We start from the raw sequence: 18,382 nt of genomic DNA on the forward strand, positions 1-18,382 counted from the left end.
TTCATACCCAATTGCTTGATGCACTTGTAGAAAAATCTCATAATTTAGAAGCAGTGTTGGTGGAAATAGTTTCATATGACAGTCTCCACAAAACTGAGTGTAATTTGATTTATTGTGAAACAAGCTGAAATAAAATTAACTATAATAGACTGGAATTAACACATTATGTGTTCAAACAAGATGTGCTCTGGTTTTGGTATTGGAAATGTCTGATGGTTTTGTGTTTTGATTTATAGGTTGAAGACTTTGGGCGACAAATCAAGAGAAGCAAAAAAAAGCAGGCAGAGGTACTTCTGAATGTCTTAATGTATAGCATTGATCTAGGATGCGCTTGTTAAAGAAAAATTTGAAAGTGGCTCACATATATAAGCCAGTTACAAGAACATTTGCATATGACTTTATAGAATATACTTTTGACAACAGAAAAGCTTAACCCATAATATTGAGGAAATACTTTGCTTAATGGAACCTTTATTGATAGGCCTAAATAATTTCTGATGACCATCAGACAACTTATAAATGACTGTGTAAACTGTGTGAATAATCAATGTTATTGTAGTACTTCATACAAGATTCAGGTTGCAGTACACTGAAATGTAATTGTTTACAATCGTGTGAATCTCGTGTACTAAAATTGTAATTCATTTTTTTAGTGTAAGAGCAGAAATATGATCCTTTTTATTGTGGAAAATATATGTATAATGGAGTACTTCAATTCTCTGTTTCAAGAACATTTAAGATTTGTGATTCGTTGTTTTTATCCTCTACATTTTAGTATATTGTTCATTCTTTCAACCCGCGCAAACTAAAGGGAAAAGACTACTCAACTTTTGTAAATGATGTCTGTGAATGTTGCTTCTTCAAATAAGCTCAGATATGCTTTAGTGTAAAGCATGTTCTTACTAAAACACAGTGTGTAGACACAAACTAGTTTTAAAACAACAAGCCCTGAACAAAAAATAAGGCATCTGAAATAAACTGTAAATTCTGAAGCTTGATGTTTTGGAAGTAAAGGTTTTTTAACAGAAGGCTGGTTATATTGACAAGACACAGAAACTAGACTAAGAATAGGTGAAAGTTGGAATAAACCTATTTTAGGCAACTGCCTTCTCTGTATGTTTCCAGTCCATAATATTTTGGTTCATCTGATGTACTGTAAATATACCCATCACTTTTTGTGAAACACTGGGCAAACCAGTTGTATCATCACAAATAGGGGAATGCCGGGGCGACTTCTGCTTTGCCAATAAAGTTTTGGGACAAACATCGCTTAACTTGATTGTAAGGATGGCTGAGAGCTTGTGGGTCAGGAGCAGAGGAGAGGCCAGTAAGGGTGGTGTTGCGATGGGAGTTTGTCGTTCACCATCGGATCAGGGAGTAAACGATATCTTCTCTAAACAACTTAGGGAATTCTCCGTATCATTAAACCCTCATTCTTGTGGGGGGCCTTTAACTTCCTTGACATCTACTGAAAGGACAACACAGCAGGATACAGTCAAGAAGAGTTCTGGAGGGTGCAAGGGGTAACTTCTTGATACCTTGTTGCTAACTTCTTTGGCATGCAGGAATAGCCTTAGGAAAGCCAGAGCTCACCTAGAATTGACATTTACAATGTTAAGGACAAGAAGAGGAGCTTTTTGCCCTGCATTGGTAGTAAAAGGTTGAACAAAGAAAACATGGGATTGTTGATGGACGGGGTGGATGATTTAGTGACAGCAAATGTAGATGTTGTTGAGGTACTCAGTGCCTTCATTGCTTTGGTCCTCACAAACAAGGTCTCCCAGTCCTCTGTGCTTAGCAAAAGTGTTTGTGGAAGAGACTGACCGGTAGTGGATGCGGATCAATTTGGGGAACTCGACCCATAAAAGCCCATAGGGCCATATGAGCCAAGAGGTGCTTAATGAAGTTCAAGGGGTACAAATCCAAAATCTTTTGCTGGGAAGAAAGTATCCTCTGCAACAATACAGCCCGGGGCTGACTGACTAGTTGGGAAGCAGCTTTGCTGAAAAGACCCTGGGGGTTTTGGCGGACAGCAAGCTGTATGTGAACCAGCAGCATGCCTGGCGGTGAGGAAGGCCAGTAGCTTTCTGTGCTGTGAGAACAGCACCACAGGCAGTAGGATTGAGGGAGGTGGTTATCCCCTGAGCTCAGCAGTCCTTAGACCACATCTAGCTGCTGTGTCCAGTTTGAGCCCTCAGCGTGAGAAAGGCATTGATAACCTGGAGCAAGTTTAGTGGAGGGCCACCAAGATGATTTGGGCTGGAACTCTGTGTATGACAAAAGGCTGAGACTGGAGCTTGTTCAGCCTGGACAACAGATAATTTTGGGGACACCTAACAGGAGCCTGGCGTTACCTATGAAGAGGTTATCAAGGAGACTGTTATGAGGTGGGAACACAAAAAGCGATAGGCATAAGTTGAAATGGGAGATGTTCAGACAGGAAAAGGCTGTAAGGAGAAGCTTTTTCCTTGTGAGGACAGTCAGGCAGTGGAATGGGTTGCTCACAGAGCCTGTGAAGTTTCTGCCGTCAGAGGTTTTCACGTTGCAACTGGACAAAGCCCTGAGCAAGCTGGTCTGATCCCATAGCTGGCCCTGCTTTGGACAGGAGGTTGCACTAGCGACTGCCTGAGGTCCCTTCCCACCTCACCGAGTCACTTGGTTTAACGAAAAAGAGGTTTCACTTGTGGTATTTGTTTTTTTCCCATTCAAATTGTTTGGATGACAGTGCGAAACATTTTACATTCTGGTAATCTTCCAAGAGACAAATCTTGGATGACATCAAGATCTTCATGTACTACATCCTTAAAAATGCTGCATTGTTAATTTTCTTTAAGTTATGATAAGTTGCCTTTATATTGCAAGCTGTTATTAATGAAAATGTATGCATCCAATAGGAGATCATTAGAGCATTAAACTGGCGAAGGTTCTTTAGCTTAGTATGTATTTTTAATGTGGAATATATTAAGTGCACTATCTTTATTGAGGGACCTAAAGAACTTGTATAGTAGTCTTATTTTCAGAATGTTTCTGTCTACTGTTTTACGTTAAAACAATATTCATCCTGTGTATTTGTTAACTGTACTAAGAAATTATCTCATAAAAGTTGTTTTTAATGGACATAGTCAAAAAGAGGTAAGAATGGGCTACCATAAAATAACAAGGGGGAAAAAAAAAACCACCCTAGCTTTGGAATATTCTTATAAGATACACTGTGTAACGCATTGTAAACCAGAATTGAGAAAATGTTTGTGAAAGTGAACAGTAGGGAATATTTCTGTGGTCAGCATATCTGTCAAATGCAGATGTGTGTGCAAACAATTTTTGTAACAACCTTCTATTTATTAATAATATTTGTATATTTTACAATTTGTTTTATAGAACTGTTCAGTGTTTGCCAGAGTTTTCTGCTGGACTGGAATTACTGAGCAGGTATGACCTTCCATTTCTTTGTTAGTGTCTGCTTTCTATAATTTCAGAAATAACTTTATTAGGTTAAGAAAATGGGAAGAAAATGAAGGTGTTACTGGTAGTTTTTTTGGATGTTCTGCAGTTACTGGAGTGGGGTGGTTACCAAATGATAAATATGTTTAAAGCTTGCCCAATCCTGAAGTGCTGACATGCTAATGAAACAGAAGGTCTGGAGGAAAAGCAACGTTTGGAAGATGACTTTAGTTCATGGTCTAATGCACTGGGATGAAGGAGACCAGCAGCGAGGCCCAGCCTGTGGTTTCATTTGATGTTTTATAACTCTTACCTATTTGATACGATTTTGTTCTGTTCCAATAGAGACAGTATGCCTGTCGTTACCATGAAAAGATAATGTATTCCCTGAATATTTGCTCATATTTTTTCTGAGTAACAGAAGCTATCTGCATTATAAATTTCCTTTGTATTTTTCTCTTAAAAAAAAAAAAAAATCTAGTACCCTTTTTTTTTGGGGGGGGGGAGGGAGGATGTGATTACAATCTTGTTAATTTTTTTTTTCATTTTCTTAATGAAATTGTGTTCCAAGTAGTGCTTAAGGCTCTTGTGTGTAGTCTTATAAATATTGCAGGTCCATTTAGCTCTGAAAGTAAGCTAGCAGGTAAAAAACATGAATCGCTTTTTCTTTGAAAGAAGTTTCTTACTGTATATTTGTCTTAGTAGAACAGTAAATACCAGAAAGAACTGTACGACATTTTAAACTGTTATTTGTGATAGTCCCTGTAAATATGAGCACAGTGGCATCTATGAAATCCTCTTCCTTTGTAAGAAGAACACAGTAAGAACAGTCATTTATCTTTCTTCTCTTCAGATATGAAGATGCTTGGGCTGCCCTTCACAAAGGAGCCAAAGATTGTGCAAAAGCTGGAGAGGTAAGAAAAAGTAACAGTGCCACACTTGAAATATTTTTCAAAGTGTAAATAATTTTAAACTAAAATTTTTAGTACCAGCACACTGGATTGACCCTGTGTACTAGGTAAGCACCCACACAGCCCTGTTCACTCCCCCACCAGTGGGACAGAGGAGAGAACAGGAAGAACAGAAATGAGAAAAGTCGTGTTTCAAGGTAAAGACAGTTTAGTAATTGAAGGGCAGAGGGTAAACAAGTGATGCAAAAGCTATCACTCAAAACTTCCCACAAGCAGACTGATGCTCAGCTGGTCTCAGAGCAATGGTTACCTTGGGAGACCGAGCCCCTAGTTTTTACTGTTGAGCATGATGTTACATGGTAGGAAATATCCCTCTGGCCAATGGTCAACTGTTCCAGCTCTATTCCCTCCCAGCTTCTTGCCCACCCTCAGTCTGCTCACTGCAGGGAGAGTGGGAATGAGTGGGGAAGAGAGAAAGCCTTGACACACTGGTCAGCGATAACCAAAACGTTGGTGTATTATCAACACTGTTTTGGTCAGAAATCCAAGACACAGCACCATATGGGCTGCTATGAAGAAAAATTAACTCCATCCCAGCTGGATCCAGTACAGCCAGTATAATGAAAAAGTAATACTCTGTATTGTTGCTTGGGAAGAATGCCAAGTTGCCTTGTTTTTTACTGTGGTTTTAAGATGGTGTTTGACAGGCAGCTGATGAAATGGATCAGAATGTCCAGTTCCTCTTGTTTCTCACAGCTCTTCCAGATTTGATGGTACTCAGCCTACAATTAATAAAGCATTAAATATAGATACCGTGAAAATGGAAATTCTCTGTGATCATGTTTCTCACAAGGTATCGTCTAACAAGAATTATCTGAAGTTCATTCTCCTGTTTACTTTCTAAGATTTCAATTTCTATAGCAAACATTGAGTATGAGAATTTCCTAGTGCTTTTAAAGTGCTTTTCAACTGATACATTGACACCCAGAATTTCTTGTCTTCTGTCCTTTATTCAGATAGTTGCAATCACTACTTGCATTTAAGCAAAAAATATTAATTATATCAGCTTACTCTTTTTCTGTGGGATGTATTAGGTTAGAGAAGGATATTGAGAAATATGACTTTGTCAGAACGTGACAAGAAAGTGATGGTAAAAATAAGACATATCCAGAAGTTCAGCTGGTCAGTTTTTGCACTCTGCTGCCATTATTTGAAAGATTTTCAGTTAGCTAGGAATATTATTTTGAGACTGCTTAAGTCATCTTAACATTGCCAATAAATGGCAGTGTAAACAATAAATAGTAATGTAAACAATAATGGAATGCAAACATTAAATAATGTGATGCAATGTAAACAATTGCAAAAGTGATGTTGCGTGTTACTGCTGTAGCTCTTTAAAAGCAGTGGGGGCGCTGGGGAAGTATAGAATATATTTGGGGTTGAGGCATGGCGGTGGTTAGTATCGGGGTCGGGCTGTTGCTCTGACACTGTTTGCTGCCCTCTCCTAATGGACAGGAAAGGGCAAGATTTGATTGTCCGGCTGAAAAGATTCAGGAAGCGTCTGTGCTTTCTCCTAATTTTGTTCAGTTTTCCTGCCGTGGGAGTAAAGTGACAAGTTGTGTGGTTTAGTTCTGGAATGAAGGGAAAGAAAACTTCCAGTGCCAATGCTACCAATGCATTGCTGTGCACCAGACTTTCCATTTCAAGCCCCGTTTAAGGCATAGACAATGTAAGCTGGGTGGCCATGATGCTGAGCAGGACTGGGCTGGGGGGCTCTCTGTCCCAGCTGAAACCTTCACCTTGGCCGGCTGCATCCTCCCTGACTCTTGGATTCCTTAGGAGCCTTCTCTGCATCTTTTTCCAGTGGATAAAAAACTCACTGCTTAATGTATTGTGAAGAGGTGTATTTAGGGTAAGAAAGATATTACCTTATGTTCTTCTTTCTCTTGCCTAATAGCATGGCCCACCTTTGCCATGTGTTCCAGTGGAAACCTTCAGTTATTAGAGATGAAGTTCTCCCTGCCAGCTTTGTGTGTTTTACTGCTCATGACGATATTTTTTTTTTTTAAGAACATCTCTTAAATGACTTGCTTACAGTTTTGTAATACTTGCTAATAGTTTGCTTTAAAAATTGTAGTTCTGAAAACAATGTGAGGTTTCATATGCATAAAGCCAATGTAACCTTAATCTCACATATTATGGCCGTTTGGGAAAATTAGAATGAAAAACTTCCCCGAAGACTTCGAAATTTTCCATTAAATTCAGATGCTTACTTTTGGGCGAATCCAAAATATGTATTGCTTGTGGTTTTTTGTTTCTTTTTTATAGAAGTAGAAAATACAGGGCTCGGTAAAATAAGAATTGTGTAAGCACGCAAGATTGACTGTAGTATGTCAGACCTAAAGGTCCGCTCATCCAGTGTCCTATTTCTGGTACTGGCCAGTAGCAGATAAACTATTCGTACTGTCTCATTTATAAATGTTGAATAGAGAAAGGAAAGTGAAAATCTCAAGCTTGAATTGCTGCCTACAGTCTTACCGTGTTAAATTATAAATGTTAACTACCGGTTCCATTTACAAAATTGTCCTAAAAATATTGCTTTTAGATGATTGTAATTTTAGCTGCATTCAGTTATCTCTGAGCTAAAATCTTTTTGTGGTGTTTGCCCCCATCTCATGGTGTATTTTGTTTATTTTACTGTTTATCTGATCTAAATCCCATATCTCATTCTCAAAAATAGACTTGGTTTTATTTAAATAAGGATGTTGGTCTTCGGAAACGTTTCATTACTCTCTGGGCTTTGGAATAAGTTTTCAAACCTTGCCTGGTAAAACAGAATGGCTTCTTGACAGGAATAGGTAGCTGGAGGAATTTGGAAATGGGAAAGTTGTCGTTCTTCTGAAAGTGGGTAGAATTGTAAATCTTTGAGAACTTCCTTTGCCCATTGCTCAGACCTTTTCAGTTTCTGCAACTAAATTCTTCAAAACCTGAGGAATTCAGAATGCAGGTGCAGCCATGGGCTGCAGTTATGTGCAGGAGAAAGAATGGGTAATGGGACTAAGAACAGGAAAACTATAATTGAATCATCTCAGGTACCATATATAAAGTAAACATTTGCTACCTAAGAGCTCTTGATCTTACTGTTTTTCATAGAATCTGACCTACATAAATAAAATTTTTAAGCAGTGTATCCTCTTCTCATTATACTGTTGTATAATAAAAGTTAGGAAGAATCAAACAATAAAAATTGAACTAATGTGGAAGTGTGTTCATAAAGACGTGCAACTACTGCGGTTAAATTTATTAGAAGAGCAGGACTGTTACAAGGGCAACTTTTTAAAAATTGTCATTCCTTTTATTTATTTTTGTAGAGTATTTTGATTGTGCAAAGTTTTCAGTTTTTTTGTTAAGATTAAATTGGTATGACTAGTGACATTAGAGTATTGATCTAAATAAGCATTACATTGCAGCACTGCAATGCTGTTACTGTATACCAGTGCGATGTTGCTGTCAAAATTCCAGATGCATGTTATTTACAGTTAAGAAAATCCATAAAATGTTTCCTACACTCATTAGTATATTGAGAAATAACTTTTTATCTTGTTTTGATCAATGCATTTTGATACAAATATTTCATACTACAGGGGCTTTCTTGAACATATTATATGCAAACTGGAGAATTACACAAGTGGCAGTGCTATAGGGTTGCTATGCTGACCTTATGCTTACAGGTGCATTAATTCTAAAAATTAGTCAAGATGTTCATAAATAAGTACATAAATTTGTAAGTAAAGAACCTGTTTGTTTCAGCTGGTGGATAGTGAAGTTGTGATGCTTTCTGCACATTGGGAGAAGAAAAGGAACAGTCTGGTGGAACTACAGGATCAGCTCCAACAAATACCTGGGTTTTTAGCAGATCTGGAATGCCTCACAGCAAGCCTAGGTAAGGTTTTATAAACATAACAAGCATTCAAGTCAGTACAGAGGATTAGGCTGGAGTTCAGCTGTAGTGAACTTTGTAATTATAAATTTTAAATTTGCTTCCCGAACACATCCTTTCTATTGTAAAACAGTAGTTCTTAAAGAAACTGGTTTTATAAAAGAGCAAAATTAGTGGTGGTTGCTCTCCCAGCAGTTAAAATTTTTTATGTTTTATTTGTATGTATTATTTGGAAAAAAAAAATTAACAATTGCATGTCTTGGTGTGAACAGTTGGAAAATATTATTCTTGAAGTCTCTCTAAATTCTTAAAGATTTGTAAGTAGTGTGCACATTCATGTATGTAGTTGCTTCTCTTTGAGTCTATGTTATTTTGTATAATAATTTGGTTTAAAACATTATTTTTTGGGGTACAGGGGAGAGAAATTTATCTGGCTTGGGATGCTTTCAAGGCAGAAACTTTTTGTTGAGAGTAGCTGTTGGTTCCAAGCTAACTTTCGTAGTTTAAGTTACTGTACAGGATTAAGCTATTCTGAAGTGATACCGAAATTTTTCATAGGTGAAACTAGCAATACTACATATTAAGGTTACCAAATACCTCATGTTTGTTAGATGAGTTCCAATTTTTATAACTTTACCAAATGTTACCTGTTGATTTAATGTAAAAGGTGAGAAGATGAATAGATGAATGCTTTAGCAGACTACTTCTGGAAACCTCTCGTACAAAACAGTTGATCCACTGTTGAAAATGAAATTAGGAAAAAATGTTCTGGCCTCTTAGTCTCTGAAAAGCTCTAGTGTTACTGAGCCTTGAAATGGGGATGCAGCGCTTGATGAGTAGCAAGCCTTTCTGTCAACAGTAGGTCTCTTGATGCCTCCGTGAAAATCTGCTCAAGTTGCATCAAAAGAAAGTTTTGAAAAACTGCTGTCTGTGCATGGATTTCAGTAGCTGAGTTCCCCAGGGACTCTGCCTGCGCTATTCTTGCACCAGCTGGGAAGTATGCAGAAATTCTTCATGTAATTGCAGCTCTTGTTGTTTGTGGTGTGGGCCGGATTTGTGTGCTGGCATCTGATGTGAAGAAAAAGAGGGTTCTTTTCTGTGTTCAAAGGCTAATTTCTCATTCTTAAGTGGTCAGTGACTATGCACAAATCGGCTTTTGTTCCTAGGTAGGCTAGTAATAACTTTGCTATTTCTTTCTGAACCAAGGAGTATGTTTCATTTTTTATTATGATTTTCTTATACCACCTTGTTTAGTAAGGATTTATCATGTGTGGTAGCCGTTTAATGTTGGCTTTTTGAAAAGCTCAATTATTTTCCAAGGAAATATAAATTCAAATAATGATTTATTTAAATACTGATTTTAATATCATCAGGCACAAAGTGATGCAGTCCACTGGTAGACCAAAGATAAACAATATAATAAAAACCTAATGGAATTGTCTTTATAGTTCGTAACTGCAAATGCTATAAATCCTGATGAATTGGGGTTACCTTCCCCTTTCTGATGTTACAGTTTTATGAACCAGAATTAATCTTACCCTGATTGTAGAATTACTTGGAGAAGGCTCAGTGTCTTTAGAATAATTTTGATACTGCACAAGCAGGATTTAAGGAAGCATTAACCAGTCTGCTTGGGGAAACTAATGAATTTTCAAGTCTACTGCTAAGGTTGTGAGATTTGAACCAAATCTCCTAGCCTCACCTTTTGTGTCAGATTTCAAGTAATTTACTTAGAGGTTTTTATTAGTTCCTCCTACCCACTGTGAGTTTTTTGGAATTGTTTTTTTTTCTGATAAGTTCTATAGAGTCTATTTGAAGAGAAAGGTATGACTTATACCAAATTCAACATCTATGCTTCTGGAAGTGATTTACCAGAAATTTACTGTGATATTCTGCTCACTCTTTTTTGGTTTTGTAACTCTGCTTTTTACAAATGTTAACTGTATTCACTTTTCCAAGAGACAACTAATACTGTGGCTGTGAATTTTAAATACAAGTGAAACATTCTGTGTAAAAAACAGGTGAATGTAGTGTTATAAACTGCTGTGTCCTGGTTGTGCCTCTGAGATGTAATTTGGCTAATCTTGGTCATTTCAGAAAAGTAATAGTTCTATGTTGTGACATGATATGCTTCTAATAAATCTAGTAATGCTTTCATTTTGAAAGTAGACAGGGAACCCTGGCTGTTTTTCATAAAAGAAATTTCAGATAATGGAAATGAGCCTTTTTAGTGACTTAAAATGGGTATGAGTCATGTACAGATTCTTCAGCTTTTGCTGTGTGTTACAAGACACATTTTCATTAGCACTTTTATAAATAAAGCCCTTTAACTTAGGTACTCACATGATCAGTCATCCCTCACTTCAAGTAAAAAGTCTGTGTCTTCATTTGATAAACTTGTTGTATTACGCAGTGTCTTGTAGCTGCTGTTGAAAACTTTGAAGAAAAAAATTAATCTCATGTAAAAGTGGAAAGGGCAGTTACTGTGCTTTCAAAGCACAGAATTTGAATCATCACTGAAGCCAATTTTTATTTGAAAATATTTTTATAGAAAATATTTGCTTACTGATATTGGACATACTTAATATGAAATATACTTCATGTTTGAACAGAAGCGTTTTGCTCAAATACCTGGTTTGATTTCAGCAAATGGATGCACACAAACCTTGATCCAAATCCACTTTTCCATGTTTTTTTTAAACAGCCGATGTTAAACATCAACTTGGTATTGGTTTCAGAAAGGCTGGTCATGAACACAGGTGACAGATCCAATGTAAACTGAAAATATTTAGACTGGTGAGACTCAAAGAAAATAAGGCTGGGTATATATTCACAGAGATAAAAGCCATTGCCGCCTCCTAATCTTTAATAAATATTTTTTTCTGAAGTATGGCTTAGATGAGTGTGAAAATCCATTAGGGAAACAGAAACTTTTTGCATTGCTTAGGGGAAGTATCCTTGTTTATAGCTTGAGCAGAAGCTCACACTTTATTTTCAGGTTGTGTATTAAGTATGAAAGTTGCCATTTTCTAGCTTTACAAAATTCGATCCAATTTGTCCAGAATTTGCATTAAAAAAAAATAAGCCATGTTCCCTTTGTTTAAGAAGTGGGATTAAAGACTTCTTAATGGTTTCTTCAGACATTAAGGAAATGTACTAAAACTTGTGAAATACAAAATCACAGTTATTGTAGTATCTTTTTCTTTAAATACAAGATTTTGATAACATTTGAACTACTTTACAGACTTAATACCCCGTATTTTGGGTACTTGCTTTGCAGGAAAAAAGTGTGGTTTAATGAAATATACTTATTTTTTAATTTCTTGGTAAAAATGCCAAAGGCTTTTCCAGTTTGAGTGATGCAGTATGCTTCCAGCAACATCTTGTATTCTGAGATTATAGGATTTAATTTTTGTTCATTTCATCAGCTTGTAGACAACTTCTGAAGCAGTACTTGTAGGAGGCAAAAGTGTCGTGAGTAATAGCCCATAGACTTGTCTCCTTGGGGAAGACGTGAGTGTCTGTGGGGAACAGAAGTCGTTAGTTTACTATCATCTATTTATTGATTGTGGCCTATGGTCAGGATTTAGATAGTAGCAGGTATTGGTCAAGTTAAAAGTGAATTTAAGACCAGACAGTATATTAATCAAGATTTTTCACGGAGCAGGCATTTGAACTTAGACTTCTGAATTGTGTTTGGTTACTTAAATAACAATTTCTTTTTCGATAGCATCTAGCAGTCGATAGCTCTTGAAAAAACAACTGGATACATGTTTTGTGATGCAGAAATCTAGAACACCCATTCCATTAGAAGAATCTAGTTTTTAGTGGTTTCTTTTTGATTTTAAAATTATTTTTAAAGTTAGGAGAGCTCTAAAAACTTCTACTGTAAATGAGTAGTAGTTTGCATTTGGGAAAATGTTTAAAGAAAATAATGTTATTAATTAAAACAATTTTTCTAACTGGTTGGTTGGTTTAAAAACTGCTGTTACTTTTCTTGCTTTCATGAGTTTCATTGTCTGAGATGAAACAACATTTTTCTCTTACTGAGAAAATCAGGGAAAATATTGGGGAGATGTATGTAAACCCAAGGGATTTGAATAATGTAGTGTAAAGATACCTATGTTCAACGAGGAGTTTTTCTCTTTCATAGACTCCAAGGCAGAATGCGTCGGTGGAGAGGGTTGTTGTATGAGGTAGATATACACATGTATATATATGTATAAAAGGCGTATAGTTTGATGGTGTAAACTTGGAAATGTCTATGGCTTGAATACAGAAGGGAAAATATCCTAGGATACTTGCTGTGTAGTTTCAGCAAAGAAGCTGCTTTAGCTTCATGTAAATGGTATGATACTACCTGTGTTTAAAATCTTTTCTTTAAAAACAAATAAAAATTGAGTGCTAGTAGGACTGTAATTATGTAAAGACTTTTTTTCAAGTGCTGCAGCTGAATTGAACTCTTCTTATATATATATATATATGTGTCTTTCACTGCTCATTTTAAGCTTTTAGTAATCTGTGTCCCTCTCTGACCTCAAGGTAGAGAGAATTTCCTTGATGTAATTGTTTCCATCCTTTCTGATTTCTGCCTTTTTGCCTTTTAATCAGAAAATGAATAAACTTTGTAAAAAAGGTCTTTAATACTCCCTGGTAGTTTCTGTTGTTTTGGTGGCCGGGACAGTGCAGGAAAGCTGCATTTAAAGCTATTGTAGGAAAAATGGGAAACTGTTGTATTTTCTGATATACAGCTGTGACTTAGGTTTTCTAACAATTTTTGTTCTACTGCAGAACTACGGGTAACATAGATTCCAGTTTAAAAAAAAAATAAATCTATGTGATAAATTTAAATTAGCTAAACTTTAGATAGAGTGTTTTCAGGTACAGAATTGGTTTTGGAGGTTGTTGAGTTCTAGATAAATACTTGAATACCTGAGTAGCTGGTAAACTTAAGAAAAACAGTGTACACTGATGGAAGATAATTCAATCTAATATAATCTGATCAAACATTAACATGCTTAAAAAAAATTAAAACTAGGAACTAAAACTTGCAATAGTGTTGTTATACCTGTGATAGTGTAACAAATACAGGCCAAACTAATATTATTGGACTGGTGAGACCTAAAGAACAAGGGGGTTTTTTTCAGCTATCTAATAAAAAATATTATTTCTACCAAGTGTGGCATATTACTATACAGGAATATTCTTAATCTAAGGTTACAATGGATTTTTTTCCAGCCTCTTTAAAAAGATGAAAAGCAGGAGGTGTTTTTTTCATAGGAATGTTGTTTCAGAGTGAGGTGGTGATTGTTGCCTGACCATTTTGGTTGTGGGATTTCTTGAAGAGCTGGAAAAGAAATAGTAATCTTGCTGGTATTCTTTAGAACATTCCCTGGCTTCCTGGGGCAGATTCATTCTAGGTGCTACAGTGAACTGTAAATTGGAAATTAATTTCTAGATTTCATATTTTTGCTAAATACCTGTTTAAAAGTATGAGCTTATTTGTGAATATAGATACGAGCTGATCAAATAATTATGGCTTAAGTTTCAAACTGATTAAATATGTAGCTTTGGTTGGAACTTTCTTTTGATGCACAGTGCATACGTTCTCATTTGGGTAGGAGAGGTGTTAATTCACAACCATAGCAGGTGCTATTGCTATGGAGCTAGTCTTCAAGTTGTTTTGTGAAGAGCAAGTTAGTTTTCTTTCACTTCAGAAAGAAAAAACCTGAAACCTGCTTTGCAGTAAAGCCGAAGTGTTGTCTTCTGGCGAGATCTTAGGCGTTCATTCCTGTTCTTCAGGAGCACAGTGGTTTCTGCGGTTCCCACTAGAGGCTGCTCAAATGCTAGTGCTAGGAACCAGCTGCCCTCTAGAATTCACTTTTCTTCATCCTCTTTATTTTTCCTGTTCTTTGGTGGTGTCTTTTAATATTATTTCAACAGCAAGTGCAGCAAAGCAGGTGGTGGGGGTTTTAAGTGGGGAAAAAACCAGTGGTTGATAGGTACCTTACTAAATTATCTTGAGTCCTGCTGTGTTTGTGAATTTTGCGAATTAATAAGTGGGCAATCATTCTGAAAAGCAAGTTAGCATAATACAGACATTTGGATTTTAATGCACTCAGAAAATTCCATTTCTTAAGGAAAAAGAGACCACCAACCATAACTGTAGTGATGGTATTGCCCTTGCCCTTTGAATACATCTGGATTTTATGAGAGAAAGTTGAGTGTGTGGTAAACAATGCGTGTGCCACATCACAATGTGTAGAACTGAAAACACTGGTTTTCCTCAAACTTGTTTCCACAGTAACTGTCAACTGCCCTTTCTTTTTTGTGACACCCCCCCGCCGGGTGATCTGTATGCAGATAAATATTTTAAGGAAATCTTTGCTGATTATATGATTCATGTTTCCCTTTCTGATTGTTGTGGAGCAGTACCTTACTTGATAGGGACTAAAGAAATCTTATTAAGTAGTTGGAACTGAAAGTATGAATATGCATGTTAGGAAATTTGTTTATGAGGTCTTAACTTTTGCTTTTCTAGGGGACCGCTAGGATAGCAGTTTCTAATAGAGTAATGGCTAAGAAAGTTGAAATTTTGTTTACTCCAAGGTAGGCTTCAAGTAGAATGGCCAAACCAGAATTCAAGATTTGACTGATGCCTTCAGCTTGCCGTTTCCTTCTTTTGAGCGTCCAAAATGCATTAACTTTAAATCACTTTTTTCTACCTTGAACTTAATAGTTATTGTCTTGCTTTGTGGAGATTGCTTCTGTCTGTTACAGGCAACACTGAAACACAACCGTTTGCCAAAGCTCAGAGTTGCTTTAGGTTTTCTGCTATCATTTCCATAATTTGTGTAGTTCTTTGCATCAACAATCAAGTTCACATGCTGCAAGAGTTTAGTGTATCTGTCTCTGAATTGCAAACTCACTTCTGTTCTTTGGTTGCTATTTTGTTTGTAAAAATGTGATTTATCCTCCCTCCTGCAACTTACCTTCCCTCTGGTATAGGAGAGGTCCTGGCAAAAAGGTGAATAATAGTCCTGTAGTCACACAGCTCCATCCCAGAGTGACTAGCTGGTTAGAGTTTGGGACAATAGTTTTTCCCCTTTGGGATCCTGAGGAGGGACATGAAGTTCAGCATTAATCACCCGTAGGGAGAGTGATCGTTTGATACAAGATTCACATGGGATAATTCAGGTCAGAAGGGACCTCGGGAGTTCTCTAGTCCAAATTGCTACTCAAAACAGGGTGGAAGCTGTGAGATAAGGTCAGGTTTCTCTGGGCTTTTCATAGGCATGATGTCCTTTAAATGGAGACTCTGAGCAATGATGGTTAAAGAGGAGATTAAGATGTTTTGCATGTTTTTAAGTGCACGGATAGGCAAAATAGGTAAATCTAGAGATTTGCCTATCCGTAAAGGGTCTGTCTTCTGAGCAAACTTGTGAGTTCTATATTATTTCATATTATCACAAGGTCATGTAAAAGTTAAAATTCTCCCAGTATGCTTTATTTTTGCTTCATGTGAATAATTTCAGATTAGTGCTGATTTTGGTCAGCACACCTTTATTCCTCAGATTGGTACCAGGCAGGAAGGGCTAAACTGACAGTGTGCCCAAGAGCCGAAATTGCGTTATGAGTTCTGGATGCTTCTTTTCGTGAAGTATAGAGCACAAGCCTGGGAGACCAAGATGCTGAGGCAAATATAGTCGTTCAGCATCTTACTACAAAGGGTACCTCAGATAGATCTCCCTTAACGTGGCTCTGCTGTCACTCTTTACTATGTGATAGGGACTGAGATTTGTTTGTCTTTGAGCCATTTATATGTGTGTAACTATTACAATGCTAATTATGTACCATTATGAATTCCTGTTTCTGTTCAGGTGAGTTGTCCATCTATTGATACAATTTGATATTCATATAAGTATTTCTTATAGCCCAGCTAGAGGCAAACTTTGAGGAAATGGAGAATCATCTATTGTGTCTTGAGGACCTATGTGAACAGTGTGAGTTGGAAAGATACAAATGTGTGCAGACTTTACAGCTGGAAAACTACAAGAAAACAAAAAGGTAACTAAAACAATTGCTATAAATATAAATTAGCATCAAATATAAGCCTTTTGCGATTATTTTTTTCCCCCGTAAATAATACAATCCTTTTTACTTTCATCTTTTAAAGGAGCAGTATTCTTTCACAGGAGGTTGCAAGTTTGTAATAGATTAATTGAATGTCAGTCTGACTCTTGGTGATGAACAGAGTGTGTGTGTTTGGAAAATTATCACTACATTGGTGTTAAGATGAAATTCTGCTTATTATTCTCTACAAACAATTAAAGTGAGCGCTATTGTTAATGAGCACTGATAAATTCTTGTTTCTCTTAATCCCTTGCCCTGTTTTTTGGATTATTTTTTTTTTTCCCCCATGTACCTGTAAAGTTAGGAACTGTATTTTCCTCTGTCTGTCTTTCTGTTCTATCCTATATTATAAGTACCTTTCACTCTGTATGAAAGATATTACTCTCCTGCCATTCTCTTACTTGCAAAAACAGGACATTATTACTTGGAATCAAAGAACCTTCAACTCTTGAGCTTCATGTTTAGCTAAAAGATGAAGTGGCAAGAGATAACTATTAAGAGCTTAAATAACTTAAACTGTTGACTTTCCTGGTTTTGTTCTGACAGTGCCAAAACTAACCTTACTGAAAGAGGTAAGAAAAGCAGTATGAAGTCCACTATATAAATGAGGAAATGAGGAGTTAAATTGAAGCAATTTGTCAAGGACAGTTTCGGACAACCTGTGTTAGGGAGCAGTGGGTAGATGGGGCTGCTGAGTGCCGTGGGGATAACCAGGTCACTTGGTCTGTCCCACCAGCTGTCCTCCTGTTAGCCAGGGGAAGCACCCTGGCACCCTCCTCGCTTCTGGTTGCGGTAGCAAGTTTAACTCGCATGGTATGGTCAGAACGACCAATTTGGTTTACGGTCCTAATTAGGATGTGGTGATCAAGGGCGGGACTATGCCAGGCAGCACTTGTCACATTTTGCATAGCTTATCTGTTTTCCTCTTTCTTGACCCTCCTTTTGCCATCCTTGTAGCTCTTTTTTTTTTTTTTTTTTTTAAAATCCCATTCTCCTCCCAAATAAAAAATCCACCCCCCCCCCCAAAAAAACCACCCCAGCCGTAATTACTTTTTCCCCTATCGATCCTGGGTTTGCTACTCAAATTTGGTATTTCTCATACCATTATCTAGGGAATGTTGGCCTTCTATGGTGTTACAGATGTGGTTATCAAAGTACTGCTGGTGTTGCAAGTTCTGCCTCGCAGAAGATCCCCAATACCTTAAAGGTCCCCTTCAATTTTCTGTGAAGTTTGGCTGTTTCTCACCTAACCCCGTTAACCATCTGTGAAATCCAACCATCCCTCATGGTTGTAGCTTTAGTCAGCATTTTACTATGGTATCTGTCATGTCTAGTAATTTGTCATGTCATGTCCTTTAGTTTTTGGCATCCTGTTCAGTTAACTTAACCTCAGGCCAGGGCTTCGATTGCCATCTTGTCGTGTTCCTGCAGCCTGGATTTTCTCTTTTCCAAGCCAGGGCAGCACCGTTTTGTCTCTGTCCAGGAAAAGTCAACAGTATTCAGTATGGCTGAATATTCACTTGTTCAGACCTATTTAAGTAATTTAATAGTAATAATTTCAAAATTCTAAGTATGTGCTGTTTAACCAAATAACACACAAATTAAAATGTGCGTAAAGCAACAGATTTGTACCCCCTAAAATATAGTAGTCTTTCGGAATTTTTCTGAGTTTTGTTTGTTCTCTCTGCCATCCTCGCTCCCTCTTCCCCTCCCCTAGCCTCTGCTTTCAACATCAAAATGAAGTGTTAAACTGTTGCCTACTCTGCTTAGCAGCATCTAATCAGTTTTATAAATAGAATGCTAAGCAAACTACTTAACATAATTATAAGCTGATTACATTTGGTCAGATTTAGACAAGACAGGAAAAATGCAGGTGATTTCTGGTTGATCATTACCACTGTATTTATTTAGGTAAGAAATTAACTGCTAGCTCATTACTTAGAAGGACACTTGCCAA

General features: G+C 37.0%; 1 protein-coding gene across 1 annotated transcript in view; it reads left to right on the forward strand.

The window, feature by feature from the left end:
- Positions 1-242: 242 nt before the first annotated feature.
- Positions 243-18,382, forward strand: part of DTNBP1 (dystrobrevin binding protein 1) — a gene marked incomplete at its 3' end in the record, with an annotated part of 61,552 nt that continues 43,412 nt past the window's right edge. Inside the window, exons 1-5 of the mRNA XM_009706452.1 lie at positions 243-287; positions 3,379-3,429; positions 4,295-4,355; positions 8,163-8,295; positions 16,227-16,359. Coding sequence (XP_009704754.1) covers positions 8,184-8,295; positions 16,227-16,359 — 245 coding nt within the window. The remainder of the gene's footprint in view (positions 288-3,378; positions 3,430-4,294; positions 4,356-8,162; positions 8,296-16,226; positions 16,360-18,382) is intronic.

Source organism: Cariama cristata, unplaced genomic scaffold (assembly GCF_000690535.1).
Source record: "Cariama cristata isolate BGI_N322 unplaced genomic scaffold, ASM69053v1 scaffold3948, whole genome shotgun sequence".
Taxonomy (NCBI): domain Eukaryota; kingdom Metazoa; phylum Chordata; class Aves; order Cariamiformes; family Cariamidae; genus Cariama; species Cariama cristata.